At 47.1% G+C, this 21,613-nt stretch overlaps 1 protein-coding gene across 8 annotated transcripts in view; it reads right to left on the reverse strand.

Moving 5' to 3' along the window:
- The window catches only part of WWC1 (WW and C2 domain containing 1), a 187,031-nt gene that overhangs the window by 4,772 nt on the left and 160,646 nt on the right, over nucleotides 1-21,613 (reverse strand). For 5 of the 8 annotated variants that reach the window (XM_074390375.1, XM_074390374.1, XM_010346667.3 and 2 more), the window contains 4 exons: nucleotides 15,794-15,920; nucleotides 13,684-13,848; nucleotides 5,557-5,649; nucleotides 400-651 (listed from right to left, as the gene is read on the reverse strand). In XM_074390375.1, coding sequence (XP_074246476.1) covers nucleotides 400-651; nucleotides 5,557-5,649; nucleotides 13,684-13,848; nucleotides 15,794-15,920 — 637 coding nt within the window. The remainder of the gene's footprint in view (nucleotides 1-399; nucleotides 652-5,556; nucleotides 5,650-13,683; nucleotides 13,849-15,793; nucleotides 15,921-21,613) is intronic. The other 3 variants (XM_074390376.1, XM_010346669.3, XM_010346668.3) reach the window with 1 other exon arrangement.

The raw sequence follows: 21,613 nt of genomic DNA on the forward strand, positions 1-21,613 counted from the left end.
TACCCTGTGGGACTGCCTGGGCAGGCACTCAGGCAGGTCCGTGTCCTATTGTTACTCTGTTAAAGTGTGTGTCCTGGCACAGATTAGGTGCCCAATGTATTTCATGAAGAACTGCATGATGAGCACATGTGTGAATAATAAGGGCCAGCACATAAAAACACATCAACAAATGCAGTACATAGGCCTTGCAACCAGGTGAAGGGTTAGTAAGGCTGAGTGGGCAAAGCGATTCCTGGATCCCTCTGCTGATGGGAATGAGGGATGGGTGGAATACCCTCAGTGGAAACCATAGTGGGAATGGTAGGATGCATCATGAGCTCTGGCCTCTCTTCCCCTGGGCAGTGCCCCCGACTTCCCGGGACAGAATGCAGGGCTCCCCTGCCTTTGAGCCGCACTCACCCGCCTCTCCAGCATCCTCAGCAGCAGGCGGAAACGCTCGTCCTCGCGCACCCACTGCGGCAGCTCCTTCTCCCCGTGGCTCTTGGCTTGTTCCAGCTGCTCCTTAAGCTCCTTCAGCACCGAGATCTCCTGGGTCAGCTGGCTGTGCCAGGTTCTCGTTGCCTGCAAGTCTAACTCCAGGTCCAGCGAGGTGCGGATCAGACGCTCGGAGCGCAGGGACTTGACGGAGGAAGGCTGCGGGGGTGGGCACGGCTTCTCTTGTTATTAGAGCTCTGCCCTGTGAGCCCACCCAGCCCCTTCCTCTGACCCTCAAATACCCTCCCTTTGTTTATCTGTAGGCTTTCACTCCTTCTGAATGGGGCTTGCCCTTCCCTGGGAAGCCTGTCTCCCACTCAGCTCATGTTTATTGAGCATTTATTATGTCCCAGGAATGGTGCTAAGTGCTTCATTTCCATTGCCTTGTTTCATTTTCACAAACCTAGGAGGTTCCAAGGCTTATCATCCGCACAGATGAGGCTTGCAGAGGTTAAGTCCCACAGGGTATGTGTGGTAAGGCTGAGATTTCACTCCAGGGAGCTGGCTGCAATCCCCACCCGCCCTCTCTCTACACTGTGCCAGCTTCAGTACTGCCAGCGCCCTTCACATGTACGTTCTCAGTTATTGATTCCTGTCACTGTGCTATTCTGAAGTTGTTTCCCCAGTACAGGTCTGTTCCTGCTTGAGGGCAGAAGTCATGTCTTCTTGACTTTGTGTTCCCGTAATGGGCACCTATTGCTTCTGCTTGTCCAGCATCTGTTTCCCCAGCCTTATAGTAACAATTCCCTCACCTTCCCTTGGATTTCTCCTCCTCCACACTCAATCCACCTGGTTTGTGTGGGGCAACAGGGATAGGAATGTGACCTGAGCTTGGCCAATCAGAATCTCAGTGATGGGTTCAGAGGTGAGTATGTCATCAAAGCCCACCCATTAATACTCAATTCTGGCACTTTGCTGAACTACTCAGAAAAGAGGCAAGGCCTTTTTTTGTTGTTGTTTTTTGACGGAGTGATTTCACTGTCACCAGTGCTGCAGTGCAGTGCAGTGGCATGAGCTCAGCTCACTGCAACCTCTGCCTCCTGGGGTCAAGTGCTTCTCCTGCCTCAGCCTCCCAAGTAGCTGGGACTACAGGCACCCACCACCATGTCCAGATAAATTTTCTATATTTTTTTTAGAGATGGGGTTTCACTGTGTTAGCAAGGATGGTCTTGAACTCCTGACCTTGTGATCCGCCCACCTTGGCCTCCCAAAGTGCTGGGATTACAGGCATGAGTCACTTTGCCCAGCCAAGAGGCCATGTCTTTACCCAGAGGTTGCTAAGCCTTCAAGATATAAACCTGGAACTGATCACAGTCACTTTTGGTATCATATGGGGTGACCTGTTTGAGAATTAAGCTCTACAGGGGGAGCAATACCATGAGAGGGGGGCTGAGGCCTGATACATCATTTCAACCTCTGGATCAAGCCATGACTGAAGGTAGTCCAACATCCTGGATTTTTTCATTAAATGAGACAATAAATTCCCTTTTTCATTCTTAAGCTGTATTTGAGTTGGCTTCTTTAGTTATCTATATGTAAAAGGCCATAATTAATACAAACATTAACTCTCCTCCCATTGAAAACCACTAATGATTAAAAAAAACAATGAATGACTATGGGAGTCAGAATTCTAAAATGGTTTCTCAAATCACATTCCCAATATATACACCCTGTATAATCTCCTCCTCTTCAATTCCAATGAGACCTGTGCATGTGAACTCTCACTCCCACTAATCAGTTGACTTTGAGTTAATCAAAAGGAAGATGATTCTGGGTGGTCCTGACCTAATCAGGTAAAGCCCCTAAAAGATGTCCTGGGCTTTTCCTGGTTGAACTCTTCTGCTGGCCTTGAAGAAGTAAATAAAGCATGTTGTAGAGAGGGTCACAGGGCAAAAACCTGAGAGTAACTTCTAGTAGCCGAGAATGCCCCCTAACCCCACATCTGACAGCTAGCAAGAAAATACAAGGAAATAAATTCTGCTGACAGCTGGAGGCAGTGCCTGGATGCCGATGTTTGCTTGCTTGGTCAGGCCTCCAGATGAGAATGTGGCCATTTAACACTTAGGTTTCAGCCTGCTAAAACCCTGGGCAGAGGGCTCAGCTAACCTGTGTTTGAATTCCTGACATGTGCAAACTGTGAGGCAAGACGTTTGTATTATTTTAGGCTGCTAAAGGTTGTGGTGATTTGTTATGCAGTCATAGAAAACAAATACGATGACCCATAAAGAGATTTCAGATACAGTATAAGAAGCATTACCAGACAGGTGCAGTGGCTCACGCCTGTAATCCCAGCACTTTGGGAGGCCAAGGTGGGTGGATCACCTGAGGTCAGGAGTTCAAGACCAGCCTGACCAACATGGTAAAACGCTGTCTTTTTTTTTTTTTTCTTTTTTTATAAATAGAGACAGGCTTTCACCATGTTAGCCAGGTTGGTCTTGAACTCCTGACCTCATGATCCACCTGCCTTGGCCTCCCAAAGTGCTGAGATTACAGGCGTGAGCCACCATGCCCAGTCAAAACCCTGCCTCTACTAAAAATACCAAAAATTAGCTGTGTGTAGTGTTGGGTGCCTGTAATCCCAGCTACTCAGGAGGCTGAGCCAGGAGAATCTCTTGATCCTGGGAGGCAGAGGTTGCAGCAAGATGAGATCACACCATTGCACTCCAGCCTGGGCAACAAGAGCAAAACTCCGTCTCAAAAACAAACAAACAAACCAACCAACAAACAAAAAAAACAAACACAAAAGAAGGAGCATTACCATAAGACCTAGTCTCATTTTGCAAGGCTGGCAAGCATACTATTAGGAATATAAGACAGCTCTAGGCAGAATTTCTAGGATGCTCTTCTATGGTCTGCTCTGTGCTTATAAATGAGCAGGATCAAGGAAATCCGGCTGAGTGATCTATGTGGCTCAAGTTCTCAGAGCAACAAATGAAGATTCTTTTGCTTTGTCTGACGCATGTCCAGTCTCAGAAGCTGGGCAGGCTGCGGTAGAGAGCACAGCTCAGGCAGTACGTGGAAGCAAGGAGCAGTGCCCGAGGGTCCAGGCCCAGCATCTGGACTCTCCCGTTCCTCAGGACCCGAAAGAAATGTGGGCTCAGACCCACCATCGGGGCTCCCTTAGTAAGTCATCCCTTTGGGTAAGGGGAACAGGAGGTGACGAAGGGAGCCTGCTTATGTGGGGCCTGCCTTAGAAGAGAGCTGTGGGAATACAGGGGGAGCAAGCAGGAGAGCAGTGGCATTTCTGCAGGAGTGGATCCTGAACGTCTGCTCCAGAAGCCTGAGGAGCTTTGTTAAAATGCAGTTTTCAGGGCCCATGCCAGCTGCCTGAATTAAACGGTCAAAAGTGTGGCCTCAGGATCTGCATTGTCACCAAGCTCCCCAGGTAACTTTTCGTGCTCCAGAGAGTACAGTACAAGCCAACTACAGAAGATGGGGTCAAGGTGGGGGACCCAGAGTGGGCAGTTGGTCGGGTCTGTCACCTGAGGCCATGTCTTTCTCCCAGAGCTGGCACACTCTCCCTTCCCGGTGCAGCCTCCCCTGCCTTGCTGTCTCTCTTGTGCTTTCTCCAGTTCCCCCTCAGACTCGTTAGGGTATAGGGTTTTGGGCAAAGGAACAGATTCTGGCTGTCAGTAGGCAGTGCAGGAGAGGCAGGGGGCCTCGGGGGGCCTGCCCCTACTGGGGACTGTTGGCATTCTTTCCTTCCATGTTCTCTTTTGCTTTGCTTTCTCTCTCCTTTTTTATTGCTTTTCTTTCTTTTTTTTTTTAAAAACAGTTTAGCTTTTGTTGCCCAGGCTGGAGCGCAATGGCATTATCTCAGCTCACCGCAACCTCCGCCTACCAAGTTCAAGCAATTCTCCTGCCTCAGCCTCCCAAGTAGCTGGGATTACAGGCATGCACCACCACACCTGGCTAAGTTTTGTATTTTTAGTAGAGATGGGGTTTCTCCATGTTGGTCAGGCTGGTCTCGAACTCCCGACCTCAGGTGATCCACCCACCTTGGCCTCCCAAAGTGCTAGGATTATAGGCGTGAGCCACCGTGCCCAGTCTCTCTCTCCTTTTTCTTTCTGACATTCTGGCTTCTGGTTTCTTCTGGTCTGCAAACTCATTAGACAGCACTGCTTTAAAGTTATGTTGAAAGCCCACAGTGGGGAGGGCCCTCTGCATCTCCTCAGCCCTTAATGGTCAAAGACAAATCAGGGTTGCTCCTTCGCCTATCACCATCCCATCTGGATCGCTCCACTCAGTGCCCACTAGGAAAGGCAAGACTTCTGCAGGGAAAGTCTGCAACCTCTTCCCTGTGGGCTTCCTGCTGGTCTGAGAGCAGCCCATTCGCACTTCAGGCTGGTGCTCAGAGTCACCCAGCTTCTCTGCCAGCAGGAGAGGCACCAGGACCTGGACGACAGACACATTGCACAGAATCTTGCATGAGGAAGTCTCCTGTCAGATGACGCTCTCTGACTGGTAACTGTGATGTACTGGGTTGGTGAATTTTTTTTGAGACGGCGTGTTGTTCTGTTGCCCAGGCTAAAGTGCAGTGGCATGATCTCAGCTCACTGCAACTTCTCCCACCTGGGTTTAAACAATTCTCCTGCCTCAGCCTCCTGAGCAGCTGGGACTACAGGCATGTACCACCATGCCCAGCTAATTTTTGTATTTTTAGTAGAGATGGGGTTTCACCATGTTGGTCTCGAACTCCTGACCTCGTGATCTGCCTGCCCCGGCCTCCCAGGGTGCTGACATTACCGGCATGAGCCAAGGCACCTGGCTGGATTGCTTAGTTTTTACTGACTTTGATTTTTATCCAGGAAGGCAAGGCCAAGTGTATGCATTCCTCATCTAGCCTATTTGTCATAATAAGACAAATACATTTACCCTTCAGCACCTTCCTTGGTGCCTACAGAGGCCTCAGAGTTCACGAACATTTGTTAGCAAATACCATCATACTTGCAAGAGCAACAGTTTTCAAGCCAGTGGCTGAGGAGAAATGGCCAGACATCAGGAGACGTGTGTGCAGGACACAGGGCTTGGGGCAACAAGGGAGCGGCAGGCAGAAAAATAGTTTTGAGGTGATTCTCTTACCCGCTTCATCCGGACACTGCGTCGCTCCAGGGAATTTCGAACAAAAGGTGGCTTTTTGGACAGAGTGGAGCTGTCACTATCACTCCGATTCAGCTGCAAGAGAAAAGTCATGGAATGTTAAACATGATCAGAGTGCATTCTGGAAGATGCCCTGAGGCCCAGAGGGAGGTCAGGTTCCTCCACTCAGCCAGTCCTTCCTTTCCTTCTGCAAACACTCAGACTTTCCTGTTCCAGGTTTCATGCTGACCTTTCTTTATCAGTGCATATTCATTGAGCATGTACTATGCATGATGCACACTGCCTCATCTCCATGCTAGTATCTGCACGATGCTAAATGACACGAATATCCCTTTGAACCTTTCCAACAACCCCATGTGATAGGAGCAAATCCATTTCACAAATGAGGTGACAGAAGCTTAGAGGCTGCAGAACTGGCCCAAGGTTGGTGAGCTGGTCAGCCGCACCGCAAGGCTGGGCGCTGGGTGGTGTGACTTCAGAGTATACTACCCTCTTGACCAACTACACAAAGGGCTGTTTGCATCAACTCTTCCCTGGTGCCTACAGAGCCTGCCTTTACAGACTCGAATAGAGCCACTGGCAAGATTGATGATTTAAAAAAAAAAAAAAAAAAAAAAAAGGAAGCTCAAAGGCAAAGCCTCAGGGACCATATCCTTGGATATGATGGGGCAGATCATAACTCTCCTCGTGGGCATCCCCTCAATCACTGAATTATCTATACTCCCCCCAGAGGGCTAGTATTTCCCATCTAAGACCAGAAATCGTGCCTGCAGTCAGGATGGGGAACTTCTGTATTGAGAATGTGCCCCACCCTTTGAGGAATGCAAGAGAGAGTGGGTAGGATGACAGCACCCGCTGGGAGGTGGGTGCAGGCTGGGAAGTTCTTTCTCGAGTCCTGTTTCTAAAGTCGGTTGGGCTGTCACGGGCTGATGCTATTGTGCTTGTGTCTAGCAGCTGTCAGTTCACTGCTGCAGGTCTCCTGAGAAACTTTTTGTGGTTATTGATAATTATTTGTGATAATGATATTAATAGTCCTGCTAAGCTGATAAACACAGCAACTCCAGGGAAGACTGATGAAATAGCCACAGGGCTAGGCAGAGCCTCAAGCAGGACCAGACGCTGAAGAGTAAAAATAATGACTGCCACATGGATAGAGCACCTGCTATGTGCCAGGTGCTTTAGTGACAGTTTCATTTAATCATCAAACAATTCTAACATGATGGGAACTGAGGCCCAGAGAGATTAAGAAGCTTGTAAAGTTGAATAGCTGGGGACCATCAAAACCAGAGTTTAAGGCCCAGTCTATTTGATTCCAAGGGTACCAGCTCTTATGCTCCAGCCTGCAGGTAGGGCTCAGAGATGAAAGTAATGTGCAGGTGGAAGGGTGTATCATCTTGACAACTAGGGTAGATTCACATAAACTGGCTGCATGTGGTACCAGAAGGGGGCTTTATCTTCCTATTTTTTTTGAGATGGTTTCACTCTTACCATCCAGGCTGGAGTGCAATGGTGCCGTCTTGTCTCACTGCAGCCTTGACTTCTCTGGCTTGGGTGATTCTCCCCCCTCAGCCTCTCAAATAGCTGGGACTAAAGGCATATGCCACTGTGCCCACCTCATTTTTGTATTTTTTGTAGGCAAGATTTTGCCATGTTGCCCAGGCTAGTCTCAAACTCCTGGGCTCAGGTGATCCTCCCGCCTCAGCCTCTCAATGTCCTGGGATTACAGGTGTGAGCCACTGGGCCCCGCCTTTTATCCTATGTTTTTTGTTTTGTTTTGTTTTGTTTTTTTGGAGACGGAGTTTTTTTGCTCTTGTTACCCAGGCTGGAGTGCAATGGCGCAATCTCAGCTCACCGCAACCTCCGCCTCCTGGGTTCAGGCAATTCTCCTGCCTCAGCCTCCTGAGTAGCTGGGATTACAGGCACGCGCCACCATGCCCAGCTAATTTTTTTTTTTGTATTTTTAGTAGAGACGGGGTTTCACCATGTTGACCAGGATGGTCTCGATCTCTTGACCTCATGATCCACCCGCCTCCGCCTCCCAAAGTGCTGGGATTACAGGCTTGAGAAACTGTGCCTGGCCTTATCTTATGTTGTTTTAATCTAGTGGTGGCATGTGAAGGATGTGTCAGATATATATTGTCAGTATCCTACTGACCAGAAATGGGTATCAGGATAACTGATCCTTAAGTTGTGGTTGTTTACATGTTAAATACTATGTAATATAAAAGAGAGACAGGGCCAGGCGCAGTGGCTTATGCCTGTAATTCCAGTACTTTGGGAGGCTGAGGCAGGTGAATCACCTGAGGTCAGGAGTTCGAGACCGGCCTGACCAACATGGAGAAACCCTGTCTCTACCAAAAATACAAAATCAGCCGGGCGTGGTGGCTCACACCTGTAATCCCAGCACTTTGGGAGGCTGAGGCGGGCGGATTACCTGAGGTCAGGAGTTCTAGACCAGCCTGACCAATATGGTGAAACCCAGTATTTATAAAAAAAAAAAAAAAAAAAAAAAAAAAGAAAAAGAAAAAGAAAAAAATAATTAAAGAAAAAAAAATACAAAATTAGTCGGGTGTGGTGGCGCATGCCTATAATCCCAGCTACTCCGGAGGCTGAAGCAGGAGAAACACTTGAACCTGGGAGGTGGAGCTTGTGGTGAGCTGAGATCGCACCATTGCACTCCAGCCTGGGCAACAAGAACAAAACACTGTATCAAAAAATAAAATAAGAGACAGAAGCTACATTAAGTCCTTTAATTTAGTTTTCTCTAATATAAAGATATTTTAATACATTTAATTTCAGACATGGTAGAGGATATTGTTACCTTATTATTACTTCCATTTAATAAGAGAAACTGATGCAGAGAGTGGTGAAATTCATTTAGAGTCACAGGAAGCTAGTTCAGAGATGGGAATTTCGAACAGGCTGTTATCTATTTGGTCAGTCGATCAACTCACAAATGTGGCAGCCCTTCAGGTGAATACACGGGGGCTGAGGAGAGCTGTAGGAAATGTATCTCAGGCACTTCAAGTTCAGTGGGGGAACTCAAGACAGGGAAACTAACCAAGTGACACAGGCGATGCTGAAGACCAAACAAGGGAGCCACCTGGCAGAGGACGCCTTTTGTGCAGAGGCCACTGGAAGGGGCTACTCATGATCAGACTGGAGGAGGCCAGAGGAAGCCCCTCAGGAGATGGCTCTGAGCAACAGAAAGGCTGCAGGCTTTGGAGCTGGACTCTAAAGCTTTGCACTTAGTAGCTGTGTGACCCAGAGCATAGTGCTTTGAGTTTTTGAGTCTCAGCTTGTGTGTCTATAAAACGGGGTTCGCACAACTCACCTCGGAGGGCTGTAAGATTAGATGACAGTAAATATATTTTTTGGCTGCAGGGGCTGGAAGTGTTGTTGATTAGCATTTGAAATCCCATCCTGTGGGTGGGAAAACCCCACCTTATGACTCTTGGTGGGAAACAAAGCCCACCTTAAAGTGATAAAGCTGAAAGTAGCAGAACCTTGCTTTTACCACCTCCCTTGCAGCTAGAGGCAGGCACAGGACTAGCCTCTGTCAGTCGGATGCAAATGCTCCAGGCCTTGAATCACAACCGGGTGGCTTGCACCCAAGTCTGTTACTATGCCTCTTGAATTGAAACAGGCCACAGCTTCTCTCCTTTGTTCTACAAATGTGCCAGATTTGTTGTTATCTCAGGGAAAAGCCATGAATGGTGAGTAGCGGCAGTGGCAGCAGTGACCAGAACGTCCATGACAGCCATGACAGAAACCTGGTGGAGACATAAATACTGAATGCCAGCAGCAGCAGTGTGGCCAGCTGGGGCCAGATTTTGCAGCAGTATCAGTCAAGGTGTCACCCCATTGGCTTTGTGGTGTGATTTTGACTGTTGTCTGGCCTGCTTTGCTCCTACCTGATTTCGGAGGTTGGTGCTACAGCCTTGTGATGAGTGTGTGAGCTCTTCAATTTCCTTTCCCCCCAGTTTTCCCCCATATAGTGCTCACCGTCTGTTTCCATTGCTTGCAATGAAAAACCCTGACCGGTACGGGCAAAGTGGAATGCTATTAGTTACCGACTGAGACATGTGGAGCTGGCTGTGGAGGGGGCAGAGTGGAGGCATAGCACAGCCCTAGCATTCCCTGTTGGGAATCTGGTAATGCTCATCTGTGGGTACAAAATAAAGGATTAAATTGTTCCCTGTTATACCTCAGCAGACAGTCTGCAGACCTGCTGAGTTTTAGAGGAAATAATAGGAAAATCTTCAGGATGTTGTACTCTTGGCTACATCTTGTAAGCCTTCGGTAAGTTTTTTTTTTTTTTTTTTTTTTAAAAAGATGGGGTTTCACCATGATGGCCAGGCTGGTCTTGAACTCCTGACCTCAGGTGATCCACCCACCTCGGCCTCCCAAAGTGCTAGGATTACAGGTGTGAGCCACTGCACCTGGCCGCCTTCAGTAAGTTTTATTTAAAAAATGACATAAACTTGAGCTGAAGTGGGCCAGCTAAAAAGCAAAGAAGGAAAAACATATGACTCTGCCAAACAACAACAACAACAACAAAAAAAAAAAAAAGAAAAAAAAAAGAAAAGCCCTTTCTACCTGTGGCATGTGATCTCCGTTGACTGGGAATCTCTTAATTTGTGATCTTGGAAGGTTAGAAATGGTACAAATAATAAAATATGAGAAGTGGAAGCACAGTGCTTGGTGTGTTACACATGCTTCATAAATGGGGCAGGTGCTTTTTGTTATTTGAAGATGCCAATCCTGGAAAAGGGTCACTTAAAAGTTATCAATGCATTTGGCCAGGTGCAGTAGCTCACACCTATAATCCCAGCACTTTGGGAGGCCGAGGTAGGCGGATCATGAGGTCAGGAGATTGAGACCAGCCTGGCTAATACAGTGAAATCCTGTCTCTACTAAAAATAAAAAAAAATTAGCTGTGTTTGGTGGCATATGCCTGGTGGTCCCAGCTACTCAAGAGGCTGAGGCAGGAGAATCGCTTGAATCTGGGAGGTGGAGGTTGCAGTAAGCTGAGATCGTGCCACTGCACTTCAGCCTGGGTGGCAGAGTGAGACTTTGTCTCAAAAAAAAAAAAAAAAAAGAAAAAGAAAATTCCTTTAAACAGGGAACCAGAATTTTACAGTAAACACTGGGGAAAAATGCTTGAAGCTTGAGTCTGTAGGTGGAAAGATAAACATTTCACCAAAGTTATTCTATTTTATAGTTCCCGTTTAACAGAATTACAACCACATTCTAATCCTGATGAAAATGAACGAAGGAAACAATTTTTTTTTCTGTGGTTTTTCTAATGAGCGAATTCTTCTCTTTGTGTTTTATACTGTGTGTTCATAATGGCAGTAATTTTCCAAAAAAAGGTGGGGAGCTTATTCATGGTCTTAAGGGCTTTTCTAAATCATTTAAATTATTCATGATTTTTTTTTTTCTTTTTTTTGAAACAGAGTTTCACTCTTGTTGCCCAGGCTGGAGTGCAATGGTGCGATCTCAGCTCACTGCAACCTCTACCTCCCAGGTTCAAGTGATTTTCCTGCCTCAGCCTCCCAAATAGCTGGGATTACAGGCATGCGCCACCACACCTGACTAATTTTGTATTTTTGGTAGAGAAGCACCGATTGGATTTTTCTCTGCTGCAGCTGTGAGCCAGCTTAATTGCAGCATCTTCTCTACCTGTGATTTAGGAAGCCCAACATCACATTCAGTGAGGTCAGGAAATCCTGTACCTTGTGCAAAATACAAAGCCAACATGATTGTGCCTGCATTATCTTTTCAGATGTTTACAAGTTCAAACAATTAGCTAGAGATCTACCACAGAAGGGAGAGGTTTATGTTGCTCCTGGGAGGGACTGCAGGGAGTGTTTTCATGGGAACTCATTTGACAAGTAGCCAGTCATTAGTAACATTTTCACATTATAAAGAAGTGAGCTTCCCTACTCAATCTTACATAATTGCAGGCCTTGAACACAGAATATGCAGATGATGAGACCCATCCCTTCCTCTCCCCTTCCCTCCATAATAATAATCAGGTAAGTGGCAGGCAGAGGATGAAGTATGTTCTTGACACGCCTCCCGTTCTGTGACAACTTATTGGGGCATTAGGCAGGAAGATTCTGTTGAGGCTGGAGCTATTATTCACTGGTTCTATATGGTGTGGGGGAAGGAAGGACAGTGATATTACTAGAACCCAGGAGGCAGGTAAAGGAGGCACATGTCTTATCTGTGCCATTCCACGGAAGGTCAGGAGCAAGGGCTGGTTCTGTAGCTCCAGCAAAGGCATGATCCTTCAGACTCAGTAAGCACTCAGACCTCCCATGCAGGGGGTTCTGAATGAATGAAGGAAGGCGGGCTGGCCTAGAAAGGGAAAGGAGCAGGGGAACTGGAAGGCAAGGGAAGTGAGGCTATGAAGGAAGAAAGGCCACTGCAGGGCTTGTACTTCCTCTGGGGTCTACAGGAGCTGGTGGGGAAATGGAAGAGGTTAGGAGGGCCAGATCGAGCCTGGAGCGGACTGGAAAGCTCCCCACCTCCATCACCTAAGGGCAATTGCCCCACCTCAGTGCTAGCCAATTGCTGCCAGTGTGTGTGGTCTGTGGTGACATACAGTCTCTTTTTTTCCAAGAAGAACTGGAATGTTATGTCAAATTCTTATTTTACTTTATTTCATTTTTTTGATAGGGAGTTTTGCTCTTGTCACCCAGGCTGGAGTGCAATGGCGCAATCTCAGCTCACTGCAACCTCTGCCTCCCGGGCTGAAGGATTCTCCTGCCTCAGCCTCCCAAGTATCTGGGATTACAAGCATGTGCCACACACCCGGCTAATATTTTTTATTTTTAGTAGAGACAGTTTCGCCATGTGGGACACGCTGGTCTCAAACTGCTGGCATCAAGTGATCCACCCACCTCAGCCTCCCAAAGTGCTTGGATTACAGGCATGATCCACTGGGCCCAGCTTTATTTTTGTTTTAACTGCCCTTTAAGTTAAAATAATTTTTTTTTTTTTTAAAGAAAGGGTCTTACTCTGTTGCCCAGGCTGGAGTGCTGTGGTGCAATCATGGCTCACTGCAGCATTGGACTCCTGGGCTCAAGTAGTTCTCCTGCCTCAGCCTCCCCACTAGATGGGACTATAAGTGCATGCCACCATGCCCAGCCAATTTTTAATTTTTTCTCAGGTGGAGATGGTCTCACTATGTTGACCAGGCTGGTTTTAAACTCCTGGCCTCGGTGACCCTCCTGCCTCAGCTTCCCAAAGTGCTGGGATTATAGGTGTGAGCCACTGCATCTGGCAGCCTTTTTTTTTTTTTTTTTTTTTATTGTTGTTGTTGTTATGTTTCTGGCCGCCTTTTTAAAAAGTTTTACATGTTAGGCCAGGCACAGTGGCTCAAGCCTGTAATCCTAGCACTTTGGGAGGCCGAGGTAGACGGATCACAAGGTCAGGAGTTTGTGACCAACCTGACCAACATGGTAAAACCCCATCTTTACTAAAAATATAAAAACACCAAATCAGCCGACTGTGGTGGTGGGCACCTGTAATCCCAGTTACTTGGGAGGCTGTGGCAGGAGAATCGCTTGAACTGGGGAGGCAACAGAGGGAGAATCTGTCTTAAAAAAAAAGTTTCAAATGTTAGTAACAAGTTCGATTAAAAAATAAACTGGCAGCAACAGGTTCAATTAAAAAAAAAACAAACTGGTAGCCAAGTAATACAGGTCTGCTGTAATTTTGCAGCCTCAGGCTGTACATCAGAATTGCCCTGGAGGTGGGAAAGAAATGCCTGTGTATCTCGAGGATATTGAGGGGTCCCCCTCTGATCTCAGCACATGGTTGTAGGAGGATAGGCCAGAGTGTGAACAAGGAGGAAGTGAGTTCGTTGGAATTATAATAACATTGACCAAGTCCTAACTACCAAGCCTTTTTTATTGCTTATCTAAAACAATCCTATGAAGTAGGCCTGTGAACTTCACCTGAGTCAACTGAGGCTCTGAAGTGTTTAACATGGCCAAAGTCACCCAAAAACTTGAGAGTAATGGGATTTGCACCCAGCCCTGTGTGAGGCTCTCGGCTACCCTGAGGGGAGGAGGAGGGGGCCGCACCCTCACTTACCCGGCACACATACTGGCTCTGGGGTCCCGGGGAGAAGGTCTTAGAGCGGATGATGGTGCTCCCTCGAAGAAATGGCCCCGGGGACGGGGTGCCCACCCTCCGGTCCTTGGGTCGCACCACTGTGGGGGATGGGGCCGGGGTCTCGGTGTTGGTCTCTTTGTCCACCTGAGGAAGAAGTCACACCTTGAAGCCACCAGTGTCCAGAGCCTCAGCTACCCACCAGGACCACTCAGCTGCCCCTCCTCCGTCCTGCCACCTCACCTTTCCCCACAGAAACAACCAGGACTTCCTCAGCGTTAGCCCTGTTCGATGAGCTCAGCCTGGTGCAGCCAGGACTGTACCCAAGGCCCAGAGTGCCGACCCCCACCCCTGTGGCACATGTGGTTGGGGGCTGGTGGGAACACACTCAGTACATCAGAGGCAGATGACTTCATGACTTCATTCTTTTTTTTTTTTTTTTTTTTGAGACGGAGTTTCGCTCTTGTTACCCAGGCTGGAGTGCAATGGCGCGATCTCGGCTCACTGCAACCTCCGCCTTCTGGGTTCAGGCAATTCTCCTGCCTCAACCTCCTGAGTAACTGGGATTATAGGCATGCACCACCATGCCCAGGTAATTTTTTGTATATTTAGTAGAGACGGGGTTTCACCATGTTGACCAGGATGGTCTCCATCTCTTGACCTCGTGATCCACCCGCCTCGGCCTCCCAAAGTGCTGGGATTACAGGCTTGAGCCACCGTGCCCGGCGACTTCATCCCTCTTAAGCCTCCATTTTCTCATCTCTAAAATGGGCACAATAATGCCCACCTTGCCGATAGGCTCTAAAAATGTATTTCCTTATGTGGGTCTTCACGTCGCACTCACAAAACTTTTAAATCAGGCTGGGTGTGGTGGCTCATGCCTGTAATCCCAGCACTTTGGGAGGCTAAGGTGGGCGAATCATTAGGTCAGGAGTTCGAGACCAGCCGGGCCAACATGGTAAAACCCCATCTCTACTAAAAATACAAAAATTAGCCAGGCGTGGTGGTGTGCACCTGTAATCCCAGCTACTCGGGAGGCTGAGGAAGGAGAATCACTTGAACCCAGGAGGTGGAGGTTGCAGTGAGCTGAGACTGCACCATTGCACTCCAGCCTGGGTGACAGAATGAGCTCTATCTCAAAAAATAAATAAATAAATAATACACACACAGAAAACTTATAAACCAAGCACATTTTGAAAAACCACATGCAAAGCTTCCACACCCTGGCAAAGAACTATCGTTGCTTTCATCGAACTCTGAAGGCAATCAGCAAGTCTTGTTTTTAAAACCAACCCATCAGGTTTTTTACTGCCCGTGCACACAGTAGTCATCAGGAAAAGATAAACAAAAACACCTATATGCAGGACCTTTGTCAGCCAAAATAGTGCCTTTATATAATTTTTAAAGAGTGCACCCCCTCTGGCTGGAGACATTGCAAAATGATGCCCCCTTGGTGTGGAGGAGTTAGAACGAGGGCCCAGGTTCTACCGCACCTGCCGTGGCCGGTACCTCTGTGCGGTGCTCCAGCTGCAGCCTCGCTCAAACACGGCAGATGCTCTAGCTCCAGGAGTCCCGGAGCCAGCTGTCTATGGGGAGTGACTCCTGCTATAACACGCAACCCTAGTGCAATAGGGAAGCAGGGAGCAATGGGAGTCTGGCCTTTTTCCTATGGCACTGTGAGCAGACACACATGAAGAAATACATTTTTAGAGCCTATCTGCAAGGTTGGTATTACTGTGCCCATTTTAGACATGAGAAAATGGAGGCTTAAGAGGGATGAAGTCATCTGCCTAAGACTACACAGCCAGGAAGCAGCAGAGCCAGAATCTGAACCCAAACTCATCTGACTGCAAGGCTTGAGGTCTGTCCAGAGAAGGCAGGGAAAGTGAAGAGGGCAGGAGAAAAGAGATGGGTGAGTTGGCCTTTCCTGGTTTACTCTCACCAGAATGATCCAAAGGTCACTCCATTGTAAGGGCTTATGCCCTGATGCTGGAGGCCAAGATTTAGTTCTGAGCCTTTTCTGACTGCTTCAGCACAAGGACTGAAGGCTCTGTTCCCACGACAGCCCTTCCACGCCCCCAGATCTTCCTACCTTTAATGCTGGGTACCCATCCATATCAGGTGAGGCTTTCTCGGTGAAAATGTCCTCTTCTCCTGCCTCCTCCTCCACCTCCTCTTCCTCAGCCACTGCCTCATTCTCGCTGGTTTCCTCGTACCTCCTGTGATGACAAAGCACTTTGGTTACCCACCCAGAAGCTGTTCTGCCTCTGTTCACCTGCCTTTAAATACATCCAGGGCAGGGCTTCCAATCCTTCTGATGATTGAGGACACATTAGAAACTTTTGGTGGGGCTGGGAGCAGTGGCTCATGCCTGTAACCCCAGAACTTTGGGAGGCCAAGGCAGGCGGATCACCTGAGGTCAGGAGTTCAAAACCTGCCTGGCCAACATGGTGAAATCCCATCTCTATTAAAAATACAAAAATTAGCCGGGCGTGGTGGTGTGCACCTGGAATCCCAGCTACTTCGGAGGCTGAGGCAGAATTGCTTGAACCTGGGAGGTAGAGGTTGCAGTGAGCCAAGATCATGCCACTGCACTCGGCCTGGGCAACAAGAGTGAAACTCTGTCTGAAAAAAAAAATTTTTTTTTTTTTTAAGTGAGGCATAATTTGTTTCCAACAAAATGCATTTTCAGTGAATAGTTTGTTGAGTTTTGGCCAATGTATTCACCTGTGTAATCACTACTGCACTTGAGATGTAGAATGTTCCATTCCCCCCAGAATTCCCTACCTTTCCCAGTTTAATCTCCCTCCAGGCAGCCACCAATAAGCTGTCATTATAGATTAGATTTGATTTTTCTAGAGTTTCATGCAAATGGAATCAGACAATATATGCTGTTTCATCTTCGACTTCTCTGTGTCTGCATAGCATTTCTGAAGTTCATCTGCAATGCTCTATGCATCAGCGGTTCATTCCTTTTTTTTTTCCTTTGAATCAGAGTCTCACTTTGTCACGCAAGCTGGAGTGCAGTGGGATCATCTTGGCTCACTGCAGCATCCACCAGTGGGCTCAAGTGATCCTCCTGCCTCAGCCTCCTGAGTTGTTGGGATTACAGGTGTGTGCCACCACACCTGACTAATTTTTCTATTTTTTGTAGAGACAGGGTTTCACCATGTTGCCCAGGCTGGTCTCGAACTCCTGGGTTCGAGCGATCCACACGCCTTGGCCCTGCCAAAGCGTTGGGATTATAGGCATGAGCCACTGCGCCCAGACAGTTCATTCCTTTTTATCATTAACATTCCATTGGATGGATATATTAATCTATTCACCTGCTTTTCAATGCACCCAGGGTAGGGCTTCCAAACCTCGGAATGAGGCAATAGTTGAGAAAGAGGAGGAGACAGAGGAGGAGGAGGAAGAGGGAGAGAAGGAGAGTTTAGTTGATCAACATTTGGATTATTTACATTTCAGAGCGAATATGAATAAAGCGTCTTGTACATTCATGTACAAGTCTATGTACGGATAAAGATTTTAATTTCTGTTGGATGTTGGTAGGGTTGCCGAAATAAAACACTATATACTAGGTGGCTTAAACAAAGGAAATTGCCTCTGGCAGTTCTGGAGACTGGAAATCCATGCTCAAGGAGTCAGCAGGTTTGGTTTCACCTCGGGCCTCTCTCCTTGCCTTCTCACTGTGTGCCCACACTGTGTTTCCTCTGTGCATTGCGCATCCCTGGGTCTCTCTGTGTGTCCACATATCCTCGCATGAGGCCCCATCCCAACTTTAATGGCCTCATGCTAACTTAACTACCTCTTTAAAAGCCTTATCTCCAAATACAGTCACATTCTGAGGTACTGGGGGTTAGGGCATCAATGTATGAATTTTGTGGGGGACACAAATCAGCCCCTAACAGATAACAGAATTACTGGGTCATAGAGTAAGTATAAATTTACCCTTTTAAGACACAGACAGGCTGGGTGCGGTGGCTCACACCTGTAATCCCAGCACTCTGGGAGGCCGAGGCAGGTGGATCACTTGAGGTTAGGAGTTCAAGACCAGCCGGGCCAACATGGTGAAACCCTGTCCCTACTAAATATACAAAAATTAGCTGGGTGTGGTGTCGGGTACCTGCAATCCCAGCTACTAGGGAGGCTGAGGCCAGAGAATTGCTTAAATCCAGGAGTCAGAGGTTGCAGTGAGCCACGATCATACTACCACACTACAGCCTAGGTGACAGAGTAAGACTCTGTCTCCAAAAAAAAAAAAAAAAAAAAAAAAAAGATACAGACGAATGGTTTCTCTACTGGGTGTGTATTTGCATCTTATTGGGTTTTAATTTGCGTTTTCTTTTTTTTTTTTGAGATGGAGTTTCACTCTTGTTACCCCGGCTGGAGTGCAATGGCACGATCTCGGCTCACTGCAACCTCCGCCTCCTGGGTTCAGGCAATTCTCCTGCCTCAACCTCCTGAGTAGCTGGCATTACAGGCACGCGCCACCATGCCCAGCTAATGTTTTATATTTTTAGTAGAGACGGGGTTTCACCATGTTGACCAGGATGGTCTCGATCTCTTGACCTAGTGATCCACCCGCCTCAGCCTCCCAAACTGCTGGGATTACAGGCTTGAGCCACTGCCCCTGGCTTAATCTGCATTTTCTTCTTCCTTTTTCTTTCTTTGTTTTTAGAGACAGGGTCTTGCTGTGTCGCCCAGGCTGAGGCTGGAGTGCCATGGCGTGATCATACCTCACTGTCGCCTCGAACTGTTGGGCTCAGGTGATTGATCCTCCCGCCTCAGCCTCCCAAGTATCTAGTACTAGAGGCACATACCACCATGCCTGGCTAATTTTTTAGAGCCTTTGCAGAGATGGGGTTTTATTTTGTTGCCCAGGCTGATCTTGAACTCCTGGCCTCAAGAAATCCTCCTGCCTCAGCTTCCCAAAGTGTGAGGATTATAGGTGTGAACCACTGAGCATGGCCTAATTTGCATTTTCTTGTTGAAAAACTCTTCATGCATTTATGACCATCTTCTTTGGTGAAGTTTCTGTTAGAATCTCCAGCCCCTTAAAAATCAGGTTGTCTTATTATTGAGTTGTAAGAGATCGTAATTTATTTGAGCTATGAATCCTTTGGCAGGCATGTGTACTGCACGATTTTCTCTAAGTCTGCGCCTTGCCTTTTCCTTTTCTAAGCGGTGTCTTCCAAAGATCATAAGCTTTTGATTAAGGTAAAGCCCAATTTATTGAGTTTTTTTTTTCTTTTACAGTTTATGCTTTCTATGTCCTAAGAAATCTTTGCCTACACCAAAGTTGCAAAGAGATTCTTTTTTATACTTTCAGATCTTCTGTAATTTCAGTTTTTATGTGTAGCTCTATAACTCATTTCAGTTTTTTTTTTTTTTCCTGGAGATGGAGTTTCCCTCTGTCACCAGGCTGGAGTGCAGTGTTGTGATCTCAGCTCACTGCAACCTCTGCCTCCTGGGTTTAAGTGATTCTCCTGCCTCAGCCTCCTGAGTAGCTGGGATTACAGGCACATGCTGCCACGCCTAGCTAATTTTTCTATTTTTAGTAGAGATGGGGTTTCACCATGTTGGCCAGGATGGTCTTGATTGTCTGACCTCATGATCTACCTACCTCAGCCTCCCAAAGTGCTGGGATTACAGGCTTTAGCCACTGCACCCGGCCACAGATTAATTTTTATATGTGATGTAAGTGTCCAAGTGTATTTTTTTCCCAAATGAATATCTACTTGTTCCAACACCATTTGCTGAAGAGACTTTTGGTGATAGTCCTTAAAACCCTCCATTTCCTTTGGACTCCAAGGTTGGAAGGATTCAGTGTGACAAATAGACTGCATTTGTTAAATAGTAATTTATCTCTATTCCCATCTTGACTTCTGAAAGACATACAGAACTGCCAGGCTTCTGATCAGCATGAGGCAGTGTTATCATACTGAGCCAAAAGAATCCCAGCCAAAAGCAGAGAATTTGACATCCAGCTAGCTGGCTCGGCAAGAGTGTGGGGAAACACAAAATCTCCCTGAGGATTTTCCCAATGGGGAGAATACATTTTTGGATCTCTACTCACAACTCTGCAATTAAAACGTCTTCTGTACTTAGCTGAGGACTGCTGCTGTGGAGGGGCCTTGGCTCTCCTCTTTGGCCCCAGAGGCCTCTCTATCCACAAATAAAAGAGCTGTCGGCCAGGCGCGGTCTATAATCCTAGCACTTTAGGAGGCTAAGGTGGGTGGATCACCTGAGGTCAGGAGTTCAAGACCAGCCTGGCCATCATGGTGAAACCCCATCTTTAAAAAATAAAATAAGATAAAATAAAATAAAGCTATTGGCCTGGCGCAGTGGCTCACGCCTGTAATCCCAGCACTTTGGGAGGCTGAGGCAGGCGAATCACCTGAGCTCGGGAATTTGGGACCAGCCTGACTAACATGGAGAAACCCTGTCTCTACTAAAACTACAAAATTAGCTGGGTGTGGTGGTGCATGCCTGTAATCCCACCTACTTGGGAGGCTGAGGCAGAAGAAAAGCCTAAGCCCAGGAGGTGGAGGTTGTGGTGAGCTGAGGTCATGCCATTGCAATTGTACTCCAGCCTAGGCAACAAGAGTGAAACTCCATCTCAAAAAAAAAAAAAAAAAAAAAAGCTGTTAAACATGAAAACACATGGCGAGCCCCTCCACGAAGGCCTCTGCAGAAGCCACATTGACCAGTATTAATTGAGGGCTCAGTAAGCTCCACTCCAGGTCCTAGGCCTCACCACAGTGCTGAAAGAGATTATCTCCACTTCACAGATTTAAAAAGTGAGGGGCAGAGGCCTGACAGGCCTTGTCCTGTGCGGCAGGCTACGTGATAGAGCCAGGTTTGCAAAACAGGTTTGTTTGGACCCACTGAGTGCTCATCCATTATGGGAGTCTCTTCTATTTAACTGTGAATCTGATCTAAATATTCCAAGATGAGAAAAACCAAAAAAAATCCAACTTAATTGTAAAGAGAAAAATAATTAAAATCAACAATATCTTTTCACCCACTGGAGTGGCAAAACAAAACAAAAGAAATCTGGTAATATCAAGTGTCGGTGAAGGTGCAGAAGCAAGCGTATCCCTGTGGGAAGCGTGAAGGAGAGCAGCCCATTTACATTCTGAAGGCAATTTAGCCTTGTCTGTTAAAATAAAAAATGTACATATGCTTAATTAAGTTATAGCAGTTTGATTAGAGTGAGTGTCACAGAGGGTGTAGGTTAGGGTACTCTTAATTATTGCTGATGGGAGCATTTATTAATAAAATCTTATTTGAGAACTACTCTATGATGTCTACTAAAATATAAAAAACACACACCCTGGGATCCAACAATGGCACTTCCCAGCATCTGCCCTAGACAAAAACAAGTCCCCAAGGAGGGCAAATACGAAGATTTTTCCCCATAGCATTGTTTGGTGTTAGATTCTCCTGTATTTTCTAACATTCTTAGTTTTATTTTGCTTGTGAATCTTAAAAAAAAGGAAAAATCCAGTGTTCTGATTATATGACTTAAAGACATATAAAAAAATAAATAAAACGAGGGAGTTCCAGTGGCACGCTAGGTTTTGGGTACCGAGGAAGGACTATAAACTGAAACAAAAACACACCAACACTCTTTTGGAGACCAGAACTCACGACTCCAGAGCTGCCAGGAACAGCAAGGCCAGTTAACCTCCCAGGACCAATAGAACCTTCCAGTTTTGGGGGAGGGGGCTGCAGATGGTTTACCCTACTACAGCAGTTCCAGGATCCCCAGCCCTCTTTGTAGGGCAGCGTCTGGGTGAAGTTTGAATGGCAGGGGGTGGGGAGACAGGGGGCCACAAAGGGAGAAGGAACAGAAGGCGGTTGCTAGGAGACGGCTTGAAAAGTCTCAGCACAAGCTTGGAATTTG

The sequence above is a fragment of the Saimiri boliviensis genome, chromosome 20, assembly GCF_048565385.1.
Source record: "Saimiri boliviensis isolate mSaiBol1 chromosome 20, mSaiBol1.pri, whole genome shotgun sequence".
Classification (NCBI taxonomy): domain Eukaryota; kingdom Metazoa; phylum Chordata; class Mammalia; order Primates; family Cebidae; genus Saimiri; species Saimiri boliviensis.